The sequence below is a fragment of the Nylanderia fulva genome, unplaced genomic scaffold, assembly GCF_048542155.1.
Source record: "Nylanderia fulva isolate GAGA-0341 unplaced genomic scaffold, ASM4854215v1 Scaffold42, whole genome shotgun sequence".
Classification (NCBI taxonomy): Eukaryota; Metazoa; Arthropoda; class Insecta; order Hymenoptera; family Formicidae; genus Nylanderia; species Nylanderia fulva.
In genome coordinates, this window is record NW_028190499.1 from 1,049,720 (window position 1) to 1,067,965 (window position 18,246).

The 18,246-nt window shown below is 31.6% G+C and overlaps 1 protein-coding gene and 2 long non-coding RNA genes across 5 annotated transcripts in view; 1 reads left to right on the forward strand and 2 right to left on the reverse strand.

Annotated features, from left to right (window-relative positions):
• Positions 1–18,246, reverse strand: part of raskol (Ras GTPase-activating protein raskol) — a 449,557-nt gene that overhangs the window by 242,283 nt on the left and 189,028 nt on the right. Inside the window, exon 2 of one of the 3 annotated variants that reach the window (XM_029309094.2) lies at positions 14,262–14,756. The exons of 1 other annotated variant lie outside the window; for it this stretch is intronic. In XM_029309094.2, the coding sequence (XP_029164927.1) occupies positions 14,262–14,490 (229 nt within the window). In that variant the 5' untranslated portion in view covers positions 14,491–14,756. Of the gene's footprint in view, positions 1–14,261; positions 14,781–18,246 lie in introns of those variants that run through there. One more of the 3 variants, XM_085486328.1, reaches the window with a different exon arrangement.
• Positions 16,399–16,924, reverse strand: LOC146721748 (uncharacterized). The gene is made up of 2 exons (XR_014925527.1): positions 16,552–16,924; positions 16,399–16,460 (listed from the first exon to the last, which is right to left on the reverse strand). It is a non-coding gene; the product is annotated as an uncharacterized LOC146721748 (long non-coding RNA).
• LOC146721749 (uncharacterized) lies at positions 17,458–17,769 on the forward strand. The gene is made up of 2 exons (XR_014925529.1): positions 17,458–17,616; positions 17,708–17,769. It is a non-coding gene; the product is annotated as an uncharacterized LOC146721749 (long non-coding RNA).

The following is an 18,246-nucleotide window of genomic DNA, read 5'->3' on the forward strand; positions in this document are numbered from 1 at the left end:
TTGCATCGCGGACCAATTAAATCCATCGAGGAAATTGAGAGAGTCTCAGAGCGCGTCTTTATCGTCCGTTTAATGAGGCCGAATTCGACCAAACAGACAAGATCAGATGCATTTTTCTGCGACATGCGGTCTCGCCAATCGCATTTGCATGATAAGATGAGAGCGCAAAAATGCGAGAAGCAAGTCAAGTGCCAAAAGAAAAAGATAGAACGAGAGACTTTGAACACTTGAAGCCATGTCGCGAGATCGTAGATGAAAACCTCGAGGAATGTCGAGTGGATGTCGCGAGTTGCATAAATAACTAATATAAAAGTGCGAGATTCAGATACAAAAAAATATTAAATAATATATAATAATTATATATAATTATAGTAATTATAATTATATATAATTTATTCAATAATAATATAGTATCATATTATTATATTATAATATAATATGTAATTATTATTACATATAATTATATATAATAATAATAATATATTATTACTACATTTAAAATAAAATTATTTTAATATTTTTTAAATAACAGTAATAATATATAATTATTAATTATAACTGAAGTACCTACTAAGAGATGCATTATAGTACACTTTTACAAATTGTTATTTACAGATTTGCATGTTTGAAAATTCGTCTCTCTCCAAAAAAATGTCAAATAAAAAAAATCACTCGTTTACTAATAAAAACTTGACTTGCAGCACGTTACAACACGTCACAAACCCTTGCAAAGTTAAGGGAAAACAAAGAGACGACAGGTGCGAGAAGTTCTCCAGGTTTTCCAAGCATCGGAAACAGGAAGGCGTCCTCTGAAGAGAGATGAAGTCTGTCTTTGTGGGTTTCTATCTCTAGTCGAGATTATTTCTGCGGTTCTCATTAGGCTCACGTCGGGCTCGGATAGTTCATTACTGGCGATCTTATCTATGACCCCTTCTTTTCGCAATTGTCCTATCCTATACTTTATTGTACGCTCGTATCTCAATTTTCTGCATTTCTCTTGCAAGAAGATGCACTGAAAAAATTGTTTTCTTGTACTTATTACACGCATTTTGGTTGGCGGTATAAAATATTTTACTTATACTAACGATATTTATCATAGAGAAGACAAAATTTAAAAAGTCGTTTAAATTAGCGCAACCAAATTATTTGCTTGATTTCTTTAGTTTTTTTACAAGCAAATTATCATCTTTACAAAACTTTATTATTAAAGTAATATTTAAAAATTATTATTAATTTGGTTCTTGTTATTATATTTTTATTTAAGATGAGAAAAATATTTTAGTTATAGAAACCAAATTTTTTAATTGAAACAAAATATTTGGTTGATCATATATTAACCAAATTTGAGTTATTTAAACAAAACAATTTTTTCAGTGTATATTGCGCTTATATGGTACGATATATATGATGTCCTTTCATCGTTAATTGACAAGCACGATACACCATCAAACTGTTACATGGGCAATAATGGCAGGTGCCGGCGGCGTATTGTGAGATCGGTGCAAGACTGTATTACAGTCATTACGTCATTGGATAGACGCCGGGAGCATATAATATGTAAATCATTATATGTATGTGAGAATGAGGTCACGACGCGCATGTCGCTCCGGAAATCGGTTCAACTTATTTATATAAACCATACACTGAAAAAAAATTTATCGAATTCGAATAAGTATTTATTTCAATACTGCCGAAGGAATCGTTTATTTGAAACTAATAATATTGATTTGATATGAAAATAATTATTTATTAATTTAGTCATTTTTTTTCAGTGTACGAAATCTGTGAAATTATTTTGCAACTTACAAACTTGTCAATATTTCCATGTTCGTCGCAAATCGGTATTGTTAAATTTTTCTGTCTCAACATTTTTAATAATACATATTGTTCGAAGTAATAATCCGCACTTTTTTAAAATAATTTTGTGATATTACACAATTTATTACATTATCGAAAATTATTGTTGTTAAAGAGAGATCTATGTAAAACTTTATTGAAAATTATATGACAATATATATATATATATATATATATTAATTAAATAATTGTAATTAATTTTTTTAATTATTGAAATCGTGCTAAAAGATATTCAAAACAAATTTAATTTAAATTTTATTTGAGAACTAAAGTAAAAATTATGATATATAATTATAGTAAAAGAATATCTAAATATTTTTATTTATTTTGGATTAAGGAATTCAGAAAAAATTTCCAAAGAAGTTCTTTAAATTTAAATATATATATATATATATATATATATATATATATATATATAATTTTTACTTTAGTTCTCAAATAAAATTTAAATTAAATTTGTTTTGAATATCTTTTAGCACATTTTCAATAATTAAAAAAATTAATTACAATTCTATAAGAGTTATATAATAATAATGTCTGTTCTAATAATTAAAAATAATAAATCGAAAAATTGAAAAATTTTTGCACAGAAAATAATTACTCAATATAATGAGCGACGTGATATTTTATAATAACATTCAACATGGCCCCTATGAATGAATTGGTTCTTGACTTTATATTTCCTCAAGACCTTTCAGATGAATTATCGATTCATCAGCCTGTAAACTGTGTCTGCCAGACAGAGGCGAGTCAAGCAGATAGATTGCATCTGTCACCTCGTACCACAGAAATCGCTTCCAATAGAAAGTCTTCCGAGCCGTTCACAAAGGTATCTATCGCTCTCAAAAGACTACCTTTTCTCCGATCATCTGCGTTTCTTTACTTCGATCCGCTTCTCCGGACGATTCGATATTAAATCGCTCGTCGTTACAATAGCAGAGTCGAAAGGGTAGAAGAATGAGACCCCCGTTTTATCAGCATATCACGTATCAGGCACAAAAAAATAAAAAAAAAAATATGTGATATGTAATGCGCTATATAAAAAATTATTTAAATTAAAATAAAATATTTATTTTAATTTATACAGGTATTATTTTTTAATTTATAGATCTTAAAACGTACAATTATCATAAGTAATTGATAATATTGACGAGAATGTTTCGAAGTAATCGAGTTAGGCAATTTATTAAATGTGATTCTTTCGTGAATCAAAAGAATTTTCAGCCCGAAGAGCGTTTGAACTTTGTCTTTACCTTTTAATTGTCTCTTTTAATCATCTCTAACAATATTAGTCGTACTTCCTCCGTTCTCTTTGAGTTTTCCTTAACTTCTATAACTTCCTTACCTCGCGTAAAAATGAAAGTAAAGCCGGAATTGACTCGACACACAGTGCTCCCTTTCTATCCGATCCCTTATCGAGAAACTTAATTCCACGCCGACTACGCCTCGCCTCGGAATTCGCTAGAGGGAGAAATCGAGGAATACTAATTCCGTTAGCAAACTTCGAGCGACTTCGCTTCTCTCTCACTCTCTCTCCCTCTTATTGCCATCTCGAGCCGACACAAGCTGACACAATTCCTTTAATTGTCACTCCCAATTGTTGCGAGTATTCGGAAAACTATTCCATACGTATAGTCCAGTAAAATTAGACTTTGACTTTATAAAAATTACGATCAAGCTGAATGTTTGTGGAAATTTTTATTTCGATGTTCTAATAAAATCCTAAAAACTCCTTAATTTCATCCAAGACGTTTTTATGAGGAGTAAAAGAGGATTTTTAGTATTTTGTCAATATCTTGAAAACTATCAATTTTTAGAGAAAAATAGTTATTATCAAAATTGTAGATCATAAAATTCCCTACAAAAAAGGTCATTATACTCTTTTTCGTGGAATTAACAGTTTCAAAGATATAAAACGAATTAAATAAAGAGATTATATTAGAAATATTTGCAACTTTACCGCACGTTTTACTCAAAAAGGATTAGTTGTACGAAAAAAAGTATGATGACCTTTTTTGTAGGGAATTTTAAGAGCTACAATTTTGATAATAACTATTTTTCTCCAAAAATTAATAGTTTTCGAGATAATAGCAAAAAACTAAAATTTATCCCCTTTTACCTTTTAAAAAAACGCCTTGGACTTTGCAGGATTTCATTCAGAGCATCGAAAGTTTTGCCCTTTTCAAGTCTAATTTTACTGAATTAGTACTGCCTGCGTGCACACGAGAGTGCACGTGAATCAAATCCAATCAGGTTAGTGGATCGTTTATTAACTCTCATGGAAAATTGAGATGTGGAGCGAACGAAGTGGCTCCGGATCAAAAACATCTACGTCAACGCGGTCGCGAAGTGCGCCAATTTGCGAACGATAGTTCGCAATGAACCGACGTTTCATTTACACAGTGACAAACCGCGCTGCGGATGCAAGCAGGCAATGGTTCGTCTATCACTATCATTTGCAAATTGATCGCACGCGTGTGTGAGCGCCATCGATGGGAAACGGTGTCGTTGTCGTATAACATCTGGCGATCGGTTAATTTAATCGACTCTCGACCACGATTTCTATCGGCGAATCGATTTGGTGTCAAGTGTGCGAGAAAATTGCGCTGACGCTTTTCGCATGAAAAGGCTCCAAAATATGTCGACATATCATGAACTACACTGAAAACAAATTATTTAATTATTCGAATAAATATTTATTTCAATACCCCTTTATATACATCATTTATCTGAAACTAATAATATTGATTTGCTATGAAAAATATTTATTTAATATAAAGAAATCCTGTTTTAAAACTTTGTTTCAAACAAATATGTGTGTAAATGGAACTATTTAAATAAATATTCTTTGAATTCAATAGTTTTTTCAGTGTATTTTTAAGCTCTGAATTTATATAAAATTGTTTAAATATACACAACATAAATCTAGATAGTAGCTAAAAAAAAATAATATAAGTTATATCTAGAAACAAGGAAAAAGAAAAAAAGAGTATATAAAAATCACGATTCGAGGGCAAAGTTCCCTGACATATTGCATAGGATTTATACAAATTAAAAGAAAAAGTTTCACGAAAAGGCTAAATTAACGTGCTAATAAAGATCGATATATTCTGATATATTTATGTGGATATTCAAGAATAATTATTTCCATCAATTGAGCGTACACCTATTGATTAGCAGCAGAAACAAGGAAGAGGATGTCGGCTGCAGACGAGATTTACTCTCGTGTTGCTACCAGCCAGTCAAAACATCTGGTATAATCGGAACCCGAACAATTTCCTGGTTTTAATGAAACCGACATCGACGAATGCGATGCGTTCATTTCGTATAATTAATTTCTAGCGTGACGTTGTGCCATACAGCTTCCTCTTCAATCTATCCTATATTTTGCTCAAAACTCGCACTTATATTTGTATTTAAGAAATTCGGCGAATAATTAAATTTTTTTTTATCCTAGCAATTAAAAGCCGTAAATTAAAATTCCTTTAAAATACAATGTAGGAAAGCATATTATTTTGTAATTCGTAAAAAATTACGCGAGACAATTTTTCAATGGTTAAAACGTTCTTTGAGAATTTTCTCGCAGCGCGACAAAGATGTTTGTTCGAATAGACAGCGCATTTAAATAAATAAATAAAAGACTGCGGATTTTCTAACCGTGCGATCTGTACGACTGCGGCTGACACTTCCATTAAAAGAGAGAATTCGTTGCATCTGCAATGACAGAACAGGCGAACAGAGTCTGCTGCACCGCGGCAGCAATGAGAAGTTAAGTCAATCACGTATATAATAGAACGCGGAAATTTCTTGCTGCCAGCTGATTTATTGAACATGCACGGCCAACTTTTACTTGTAAGCTCACCAACGTGACAATTTTTATTTTTCCATATTGATTTGTTTTATATTGTCAAACATTCATAAAGTATAAGTAAACACGCTTAAAAATTTATAATTTATATATATATATATATATATAATAAAGAAATATTGACAAATATATATATATAATAAAAGTGAAATTGATTTAACAAATAATATTTAAAAATCTGAAAAATCCAGGTCACTAGATTAATTCAGCTTATTTCAGATACTCTGGTATATTATAGAGAGCAAAAAGTATTGATTCATAAATTTTTCAGTAATATCTATCTGTTCGCAGTTCAATTTCCGTTTAAACTCTCTACAGTTGCAAAAGAGAAAGAGGATAACGTTATTCGCAATCTTTAGTAGACCGTAAACAAGATCGATTCAACAAAGGAATTATTCTAGATTACCATGACATATCGCGATCCTCTCTTTTTCTTCCAATTGTATATAATTTACATTTTCTAAGTGATGTTACTAAAAGTGCTGATCATTTTATATTTCCGTGTAATGTACAAAAAAAAAGTAGATTACGTGTCAGCAGAATGGAAATTTTTTACATGTAATATAAGTCACTTATTAATTATAACAGTGTTCTCTTTGATCAAATCGGCTCTTGCCGATTATTTTGTAGTAATGCAAGACTAAAACTATATATATGTATATATTTTTATTTAAGATAAAAAAATATTTTGTATTACACGTGCAGGCAATGTGGCACTTTCGGTGCATGTTTTCTGTGCCGAAAGATTCACTCACCGCGTCGCCGCTAGATGGCGACGGGGGAAATCGGCCGCTTTCGGCACAGAAAACATGCACCGAAAGTGCCACATTGCCTGCACGTGTAATACAATATACTATTAGTTGTAGGAACCAAATTTAGTTGAAGCAAAATATTTGGTTGATCACATATTAATCAGTTTATCAAATTTGAGTAATATCAACGAAACAATTTTCCCAGTGTGTAATGTACAAAATTCTCGCCGCTGTTGGCAACCGATCGAAGCAGATTTGACTTTTTTTCTTGGGCAAAAGAAATGTTTCGCGAAATAATATATATCTATCTGAGAAATGCCATGGTCGATTGGTCAAGATACATCGATTGATTGCACCGCGATAAGCATCGTATCGATATTTTTTAATTGTCCGCATGAACAATCCCACTGATGATCTCCTCATCGGGGATACCGATCCGACTTATAACAAGAAGCGCTCTCTCTCTCTTTCTCTCTCCGGGGCGGATATTCTCTCACAATAACTCAATACACGCGCACCATGCGGAAACAGCCTACTCCAAGCCGGGCTAATGGAATTGGCGCAGTCAATCGAACGGCGCGACGTTCTCTCATTTATCCGGGCAGTCGCGCAAATCGACCTTTTTCTCAACTTTCCTCTCAATTTTCGAACAATGCATTGAATTATAACAAAGAGAGAATGAAACAGTTTCATCAAACTGTACAAAATATTATGTAAAGGGGCACGAAAAGTCGCAAAAATTAAATGCGAACGAATACAAAATGGTACATCGGAGTTGAAAACGAGATGGAAAATGTACTTCTCCGAAGTTAAATAACTTTCAAAGTTCTAGAAAATATGTAGATGTAATAAATGTATTTTTTTTTTTAATTTATTCCTTCATCAAGAGATTTCTAAAATTCTAGATCCCCATTTATAATCAGTGTTAACACATTCATGTATTAATTTAACATATTCCTGTTCTGTTAATTGAACTTAAATGTAAAAATAACACAATGTGCATCTATTTTTAATTTTACACAATAAATAAGTTCTGCTTTATTAGTGACAAGATTTTTCTGTTAAAATTTACAGAAAAAAAATGTTGATTTTTTAATTTATAATATAAGTGATAAAATTTAAAATTAACATATTTTTTGTTAATTTTTACATTAAAATTATGTTAATTTCACACAAAATTTATTTTAAATTATTTGAAGTTTTGCATTTATTTTGTGTTAAAATATTAATATAATAATATTTGTGTCTCCATTTAACATATCCATATTATGTTAAATTAACACAAAACTTTCTGTGAACCGTTTCGGACATGTGATATCTGTTAAATTTAACAGAAACTTTTCAACTATGTGTATAAATATAAAAAAAATTATAAGATCTTCTACATAATTATCCTCATCCTTACGCACTAGTCGCTTCATCTTTTCTGATATGCATTCATCCGCGACGAGGTTTCCGCGCGTATCGAATAAGATACATACATATTCATCATCTCCTTTCTTCCGTATCGTTTTCGCGAAACCCGATGTCGATCGGCCCCCACTTTATACATCCTCAACAAAAGCCCCATAAATCCATCGTCCGTCACGCTGGGCATATATAAACCGGACAGGATCGGGGAACAAATCGTAGGAAGCGACCGGCTAACGATTGCCTCGCATCAATACGTGACAGAGCAGGATCGGGTTCTTCCCACGTGAGAATCAGCCCGCGGAGTCAGCTTGCGAGCGAGAGCTCTATCTCTCCTTCGTCGTCTTCCTTTCCGTTCGAGATGCTACGAGATGAGGAGGCTACCCGGAGCACACGACGTGCGTCCGCAACGTGTGTTTACGCCGACGATAGCGGACCTCTCGTCCTCACGCAGTCAGTTAGTGTAAGTGAGTAATGGAACGCGAAGAGAGAAAGAGATAGAGGAAAGCAGGACGGAAGACAGCCCGCGGTGGAGACGAGCACCACGTTGCGTTGCGTTGCGACTCATTTACCTACATCGATTTATTGCGACGAAGATGAAGATTATATCTGCGAGCGGGATCTCTCTCCGGTGGATCACGATTTAATTGGTCTACGCCGCGAATCGATCTCTCCTAACAGTTTCCTTACCGCTTGCCCTTCCTCGGGTCTTGGTTCGCTCACGGCAGAGCGGAGGAGTTCGAGATCCTCTGCTCTCTCGTCTACGTTGCGTCTATACCCACGTCACGCCGCCCAGGGCGACGATTTTCTATTTAAGTGCGGCAAACACGCACACAGGGCAGATACGCTCTCGGGGAAAGATGGCGCGTTGTTAGATTAATAATCAGCAATTTGCGCACGTCGGAAAGAACGGTGGCGTCGCTCTCTGCTTGCGAATCAGCTGTAAAGTGTGATGGATCGAATAGTGATAAAGCGCGGCCGTTTGCTGCATCTTGAGAGAAAGGACTCCGAGGTGTCCTTCTTTTTTTTCATTAATTATCATTTCTAAAAAAGGTATGTTATAGTGACATTTTGTCCCTTTTCCGCGATACCGATTATTTTGACAGCTGTCGAGAGACAGTTTGACAGCTGTCAAAATAAAATTAAATAATTAATCATTTAAAAAAAATATGTTATTGATATTTTGTCCCTTTTCCGCGATACCGATTATTTTGACAGCTGTCGAGAGACAGTTTAACAGCTGTCAAAATAAAATTAAATATTAAAATTAAATAATTAATCATTAAAAAAAAATATGTTATTGATATTTTGTCCCTTTTCCGCAATACCGATTATTTTGACAGCTGTCGAGAGACAGTTTGACAGCTGTCAAAATAAAATTAAATATTAAAATTAAATAATTAATCGTTTTGAAAAAAATATTATGTTATGGATATTTTGTCCCTTTTCCGCGATGCTAATTGAATGTCTCGATAGTTTGACAGCTGTCAAAATAAAATTAAATAATTAAATTATATAGATAATAGCGCGCACTTGTGTTATCTAGTTCTTTAAAAAGTGACAGTCAGTAAGTGTCTAAAAAGAATATGTTAGTGACATTTTGTCCCTTTTCCGCGATACCGATTATTTTGACAGCTGTCAAAATAAAATTAAATAATTAATCATTTCTAAAAAAATATATTATTGATATTTTGTCCCTTTTCCGCGATGCTAATTGAATGTCTCGATAGTTTGACAGCTGTCAAAATAAAATTAAATAATTAAATTAATAATAATTTATAAATTTAAAAATAATTAAGTATAAAGAGAGATACAAAATATTCTATGCTTATTTTTATCTTTAGCTTCGATATAGGTTTCGCGAACTGCGAGTTCACATTAGCACCCATTTACGTTGACGCACGACAGGCGCGTTCATCCGGCATATCAGTTAATAATGCTATGCACCCAATTATCTTTATGACATGACGTCAAGGTGCGTGTCATCCGGGACATCATAGTAAAATTCCCAGCCGGGCAAAATCCCCAGAAAATCTTGACAGGCGGTTTCACCCAGCGGTCGTCTAATTCGAGTGAAAAGCATTCGCGGCGAATGAAATGCATTATACATACTTGACTGAGCATGTGCATAAATATATTGTATATCGTATGGGAAAATCGAAATGTCAAAAAGAGTCGGAGAAATTGTAAATATCAAAATGCCAACGTTACAATGTCATCAAACTCAATCGCGACAAATGTATGTATATAGGATACATCAATAAAAATTCCAATAGGAAAAATGTCAATCGATGGAATTTTCTACCATAAGACCAGTTTAATTATCATACACACATGTTCAGAGAGAAATCATATTTATATGAATTGCAAATCTTTTGTAAGCTGATCAATAAGCATATGATCATTTTAAATTATGTGTAATTAAATATTCAAATGTATGTAAAAATATAGGAGTAATACAATCGTAATTGATTGTGGACAAAGAATGTCGGTTGATAAAAGGACATCATAATTTTGTTTTTTTCCATAGAGATGAGTGAATGCTATCCTCAATAATGCACCCACTATGTGCGATCACTTTATACTTAAATCATTTACGAATCCGACACATGTCAAGGTAAATTTTTTACCTAGAAGAAGTCGTTTTCACCCACGCAAAAAGAGAAAAGTGTTACATCCACGTTAAAATACAAAAAATAGCCAATACGTGGGATACCATTTTTTCGTATATTAAATAACGATATAATTTAGTACTGCAATTTATCATCATTTCGTGTAGTGTGTAATTACACTTATTAAATATTATAATTATATTTTATCTGAGATTTTACAAAAATTGATGGTTTTAATTAATGAATCTAAAGTTTTATTATCAAGATATTATTATAGAAAATAATAATGTGTGTGTGTGTGTGTGTGTGTGTGTGTGTGTGTGTGATAAATATAATTAATTTTTAAAATTTTCTCTAGAAAATAACCGCAAACTATCTTCGAGAGAAGAAATCATCAAAATACATATTTCAATAATAATAAACCATTGTGTCTGCATATTAGATGTATATAGAATACATATTATTCATAGCTAATATATATGCTTCTAAATTAAAAAAACACATTAAAGCTGCAGATATATTAAAATATATTAAATATAAAATAAAATTAAAAATGAATTTTAATCTTTATATACATTTAAAAATTACGAATAGCAGGAGTAAAATAAATATTTATTTGTTTCAAATAAATGATTCATTTGAACTAAATATTTGTTAGTTTAACAAACTTTCTTTTCAGTGTTCACACGAGTTAATATAGTATATTGTGGTTTAATAATAATCCTGTACAGAGTGCACACACGGACTACCCGATGTGCCGCGATCTGTCTCGATGAAATTACTCACTCGCCCACCCCAGCGCAGCGTCGAGATGCATATCCGGCGTCAAGGTAAAGTCGCCTACCGAGTAAATCCGCAAAAAAGCTTGACGGCCGTTTAACTTCGCGGTCTGCGCCCACACGCGCAATTGCGCGGTTAAGGTGAATTTATACGGCTCATTCTCCGGGTGATGCGAAATGAACGCGTAGAATAAACGAGTCCCCTCTTTCGAATGCATTATTGTAGGAAGTGCATCGCCCGACGAAATTTTACGTAACTCAATTTAACGCGATTTCCGAGCAATTTTACAAAACGTCGAGATAAATATTTCATTACACGGATGTTGACGAAACAAAATTAATGTCACTGAAAACATTGTTTTTTTGATTGCAACACAAATATTTAGTACACGCATTTTAATTGGCGGTATAAAATATTTTATTTATATATTAACCATATTTATTATAGAGAAAATTAAATTCAAAAATTCGTTTAAATTAACACAACCAAATTATTTGCTTAATTTCTTTAGTTTTTTTAGAAGCAAATTATCATCTTTACAAAACTTTATTATTGAGTAATATTTAAAAAAATTATTATTAAGTATACATTTATCTTGAAAAAATCTTATATAATATTTACCACAAACTTACAAAATTGTTTCATGGATTAAAATCCAAAGCATTTTATTTAAGCCACAATTTGTGTAAACCTTAAGTGTAAAAGATTTATTACCTGTTTTTGGAAAGATACATTTTATTTGTTTAAATAATATAAAGAAAATTTAGTTCTTATTATTGTATTTTTATTTAAGATGAAAAAAAAATATTGTTAGTTGAAACAATCAAACATTTGCTTGATCATATATTAACCAAATTACTTGGAACAAATTACCAAATTTGAGTTACATCAACAAAACAATTTCTTCAGTGATAAAATTATTTTAATTAAAAAAATTACTTTTATAAATCGGACGCGCAAAATAAAATAAACATTTTCATCCGGAGTGCGAGATGAATTGATCGTCTGTAAAAACAATTTACTTTCTTTCGCGTCAGCGATCCAGAATGATCATGAAAAGTGAACGGTGTGGATTCACTTTTTATAATTCACAATTTTAATGTTCTCGCCGCAGAAATGCATTCGCGACGGTAAATCACGGACGAGGCTATCTCCTTTCGATGCATGCGTGAGCATGCATTGTATGTTAATGGTTAATTATGCGAAAGATAGCAATTGGCCTATGGACCATGAAATAATGACGCAAGTGCACACACACACATATTAGTCAGATGTAGGGTTCTAACTCGAGCCAACTTGTAGTGGCGCCAAGCTATTGCTTTAATTTAGTACCTTATCTGAGCACCAGAGGAAAGAGAAAGAGAGAAGAAACACGTGTTAAGTACACGTTTAAATGACGGCCATCCTTTCATCCTACACAAGACGAAATACGAGTTCACGGCGCCGAGCAAAGACGTAAATCCTAAAAAATCGCACACATTTGTTACCTCAACCGGAACGAATGTGATGCACGATGTTTCTGCATCTGTATCTTTCGTTTTTCAATCTCGAACTCTGAATTCTGTGTTTAACAAGTTACCGATCCGGTTTAAGAAAAAAAAGCGACATTCCTAGAGAATTCGAGTTACCTTATAAATTCTCTTCTTTCGCGCGATAAAATATGTTATATTAATAAAATGTTCTTTTAGAATTTACCTTGAAAATCATGGTGATCGTGTGACAATATGGTATTGGAAGAATTGTATAAAAGTTTTTCCAATTAATATATTTATCACAATGAAAAATATCACAATATCTACCACAATAAGATATATATAAAATATGTTCGATTAATTTTATTATGTATATATTAATATTTTTTTATTGTAGTGGTAAATATATTAATCAGAAACAGTCTTATAAAATTCTTCGTATTGTCCATGATTATTAACATGATTTTCAGGGTAAAATTACAAGAAAAAATTATTTCCGTGAAATATTAATAAAATATATGTATATAATAGAATAAAATATATATATAAATTGAGACAATTGTTTTACAATACACTAAAAAAAATGACTAAATTAATATATATTTAGTTCCAAACTGCCAAATAAATCACTTATTTGAAACAAATAGATATTTGTTTTGAAAAGGATTTTCTTATATCGAATAAATATTATTAGTTTCAAATAAATGATTTATTTGGTAGTATTGAAATAAATACTTATAAGAATTAACTAATTTTTTTAGTGTAGAAAAAATAAAGAGAAAGGGAGCTAGAGAGCCATATGAATTTTCTCGACATTATTTTACGCATTGAGACTCGTAATCGCTCGAGAGACCTGGGGAGATTTCGGAAAAAGGAAGAAAAGATATATATATATATATATATATATATATATATACAGTTGAAAAATTTCTGTTAAATTTAACAGATATCACATGTCCCAAACGGTCCACAGAAATTTTTGTGTTAATTTAACATAATATGGATATATTAAATGGAGATACAAATATTGTGTTAATATTTTAACACAAAATAAATGCAAAACTTCATTCAAAAAACATTTAAATCAAATCATTTAAAATAAATTTCAAATTATTTAAAATAAATTTAAAACAAATCATTTAAAATAAAATTTGCGTAAAAAAATTAACATACTTTTAATGTAAAAATTAACAAAAAATATGTTAATTTTAGATTTTATCGTCCTCAGTTATATTATATAAAATAGAAAAATCAACATTTTTTCCTGTGAATTTTAACAGATAAATCTTGTCACTAATAAATCAGGACAAATTTATTGTGTAAAATTAAAAATAGATGCACATTGCGTTAACATTTAAATTCAATTAACAAAACAATAATATGTTAAATTACCACATATAAATGTGTTAAATGTTCAACACAAAAATTTAAAAACAGGGACCGTTTTTATCAAAGAAAAAAAAAACCCCAAATTTTTCTGCTGTGTATATCGTGCAGGCGCAGATCTTACCGCAGTAATGGACCAAAATGTGAAGAGTTCCAGCGTGGATGCGGCTGTCGCACCAGGAAGCGGTGTCGACCTGCGGCTCGAAGAGAGAGAGGTCGAGGCCCTCCATGTCGCTCTCGCCGCAGGAATCGTTCAGGGGTTCGAAATTGCTCCCGTAGGTCCTCTCGTTCGCCAGCACCTCGGAGAGGTTCTCGCAGCCGCCTCCGCGGCGACACCGGGGCGTCAATGCCATTTTCAGAGACCAACAATCTCTCTCAACCCGCACGCGAAAACCGCAAAATCTTTTCCTCCATGCACTCGGCGGAGCGCCGAACTTTTCTCACGGAGATATATCTCACGTGCGCAGCATCAATTCCGTCACGAATTCCTCTCGCGCTCTTTTATCGTCCCGAACTCGCGCGTCCGCACTTTCGCGCACTCTTCTGTGAGTCTCACCTTTTCATTTCACGCTGACTCGCGCGCTCGCTCGTCTGCGGAGAATCGGTTGGAATCTTTCGCCTGTGTTGAAAACGATATTCCCCACTGTGAGATGTGAGATGGGTGATATATTTTTTTTAGATGTGTCCCACGTTTTTCTCCCGCGAAATCTTCGTCGATTCTTCGATTAATTATTCAATTAAATTTTTTTAAAAATATGCAGAGCAACATGTAAAAAATTTCTTCTGAATAAAATAGCAAGAGTCGTCTCACGTTTCACGCGTAAAGTTTTAATAGTGATAAATTTTTTAATTCAACTTCTCTCTCACTTTGTGAAATTATTAGTAAATATTAAATATTACGTTGTATTAAATATTTAAAAAAATCTGTTTTCAAAAATAATTGATATTTATTAAGTGGTTTCTCGTGCAAAAAAATTCAAATTTGTCAAAGAATCTTGTTAGGTGTGTTGAAAAAGGTGGGACATGTGCAAAAAATTTCTTCAGAATAAGAACATCAAGTGTTGAGTTGTCTCACGTTTCTCGCGTAAAATCTTAATGATGGTTTCTTTGGTCAATTTTTAATTCAACTTCTCTCTCGCTTTGCAAAATATTAAATATTGAAAAAATCTGTGAAAAATTTAATTCCAAAAATAACTGATATTTATTAAGTGTTTTCTCGTACACTGAAAAAAGAACTAAATTAATAAATATTTATTTGAATATTCCTAAATAAATGATTTATTTGAAATAAATAAATATTTTATTTGTTTTAAAAATTGTTTCTTATATCAAATAAATATTATTAGTTTCAAATGAGAATAATATATTTAGCAGTATTAAAATAAATACTTATTTGAATTCAATAACTTTTTTTCATTGCATATACAAATTCCAATTTGTCAAAAAATCAGATGTGCTGAAAAAGTTGCGACGACATGTGCAAAAAATGTCTTCAGAATAAGAATTGGAAAAGTTTTTCGTACCACGTTCATCTTTTTACTGCGCTAATCCGCGTTTCACCAGATTTAATCAGAATTAGCTACACTTCTTCGAAAGTCCTAAAGTATATTTTATATAAGTCTGCGTAATATAAAGTACACGACGATTTTTTTCCGACGTGCTATAAGTATCGGCGCAGTTTTTAATCAGCCGTTCGCTTCTAATGGCTTTCATAAATTAACCCCACACTCCAGACTAATAACCGTCATAATAACTCCCACCGACGCGCGCTGCCTATTTTTTCCATAAGTTACGCGTTCTATCATCCTAATTGGCTTCAACTTCTAATTACTTGCCGACTGAAAGCAAGAAGACGGAACAGGAACCAGATTTAAATTGATCGATTCAGTATATTAAACTGTCGACGTGGTACGTTTAATGCGATGGTTATCATGTTGCTCAAATAAATTCAAACATGGTAATCAATTTTTTTTTCGAATTATATTAATTGTCCTAATATTTATCAAAACCAAATATTATGATTAAAATCTAAGATTGTTCAGAAACAATCATAATTTAAAAAATTTCTTAAATAGTTTCCATAATTTTTCTAATTATTTGTTTATTACAGAAAGTCAATTTCATTAATTAAAAAAATCTTTCCGTAATATAATGTTACATAAAATATATACGATCAATTAAAATTAATATCAATCAAAATTAATATTTGTCGCTAGTGGTGAAAATAAGCTTAAACGACTTGACTACGACGTAACTAGCAATTTTATTTGATTATTTCACGACGTTTCGACCATTTGGTTGTGGTCCTTTTCAAGTGAAATTTCTACAACATAATGTTACACAATATTTTTTAACATACGAAAACTCATTTAAGTGTTAAATTAATAAAATAAGTATAAATTTTATAAACATACCATCAATTAAACCGAGGTTAACATAACATCACACCGGTGTTATTTGAAATCGAAAGTTAAACGTTAAAAGAGGAACACGTCCCATCGTTATGATGTTAAAAGTTAAAAATCAAAAGAGGAATACGTCCCATCGTTATGATGTTTCGTCAACGACTAAACTTGAAACGCGCCACTAAACAATCTTTATTATTTTGTCGTAAATGTTTGTCAAATTCTCGGTGTCTTTCTGTAGGTTAACTGTATTGTCATGCTTCTTTATGAAGAACATTTCAGCAATCTCTCTCTTTCTTACATGTTTCTCGTTATGTAAAATTGTCGGTGATTTCCAATCAAAGTTATGCCCAAAATCACATCTGTGTTTGCTCAAAACCGAATGATTAGATTCATGTAATTTAATATTGCTGGCATGTTCCTTCACTCTAGTGCATAAATGTCTTTTTGTTTGTCCAATGTATTATGCATTACAATTTATTAATAGTGCTAACATAAATGTCGTTTATAGTTTGCCAAAAAAGTTGAATAGGCTGATAAAACGAGGTAAAGATTTAATAACTAATGATATTAAAACGAATGTAGTTTACAAGATTAACTGTGAAAATTGTAATGCATCATACATTGGACAAACAAAAAGACATTTATGCACTAGAGTGAAGGAACATGCCAGCAATATTAAATTACATGAATCTAATCATTCGGTTTTGAGCAAACACAGATGTGATTTTGGGCATAACTTTGATTGGAAATCACCGACAATTTTACATAACGAGAAACATGTAAGAAAGAGAGAGATTGCTGAAATGTTCTTCATAAAGAAGCATGACAATACAGTTAACCTACAGAAAGACACCGAGAATTTGACAAACATTTACGACAAAATAATAAAAATTGTTTAGTGGCGCGTTTCAAGTTTAGTCGTTGACGAAACATCATAACGATGGGACGTGTTCCTCTTTTGATTTTTAACTTTTAACATCATAACGATGGGACGTGTTCCTCTTTTAACGTTTAACTTTCGATTTCAAATAACACCGGTGTGATGTTATGTTAACCTCGGTTTAATTGATGGTATGTTTATAAAATTTATACTTATTTTATTAATTTAACACTTAAATGAGTTTTCGTATGTTAAAAAATATTGTGTAACATTATGTTGTAGAAATTTCACTTGAAAAGGACCACAACCAAATGGTCGAAACGTCGTGAAATAATCAAATAAAATTGCTAGTTACGACGTAGTCAAGTCGTTTAAGCTTATAAAATATATAGTTTCATTAAAACGTACTATTAATGAAATACGAAAAAAATAATACATTGATCTCAAAAAAGCACAATTTAATAAATTAATAAAATTAAATAAGAAATAAAAAATTAAAAATATTTTATCTGATCAAACAAATATTAATTTATTTATTATCATAATCAACAAGATAAAATAAAAATTATATCTTTTTCACAAAAAGTATTAAATTTAATTATTTCATTTTTAAATGTAAGCTTCGAATGTATAATTTATGTAATTCCATATGTATAAAATGATGAAGAATATGAAATATAAAATAATTCTATATAAAATGATGAAAAATATAAAGGAAAGTATTCTGTTAAATGCAATAATTAGCATATACGCGCGGTTTCGAATTAAAACGTATCTGTAGGAATGTAATTAAGAATGACAGACGTGACAGCTTCGAGGTC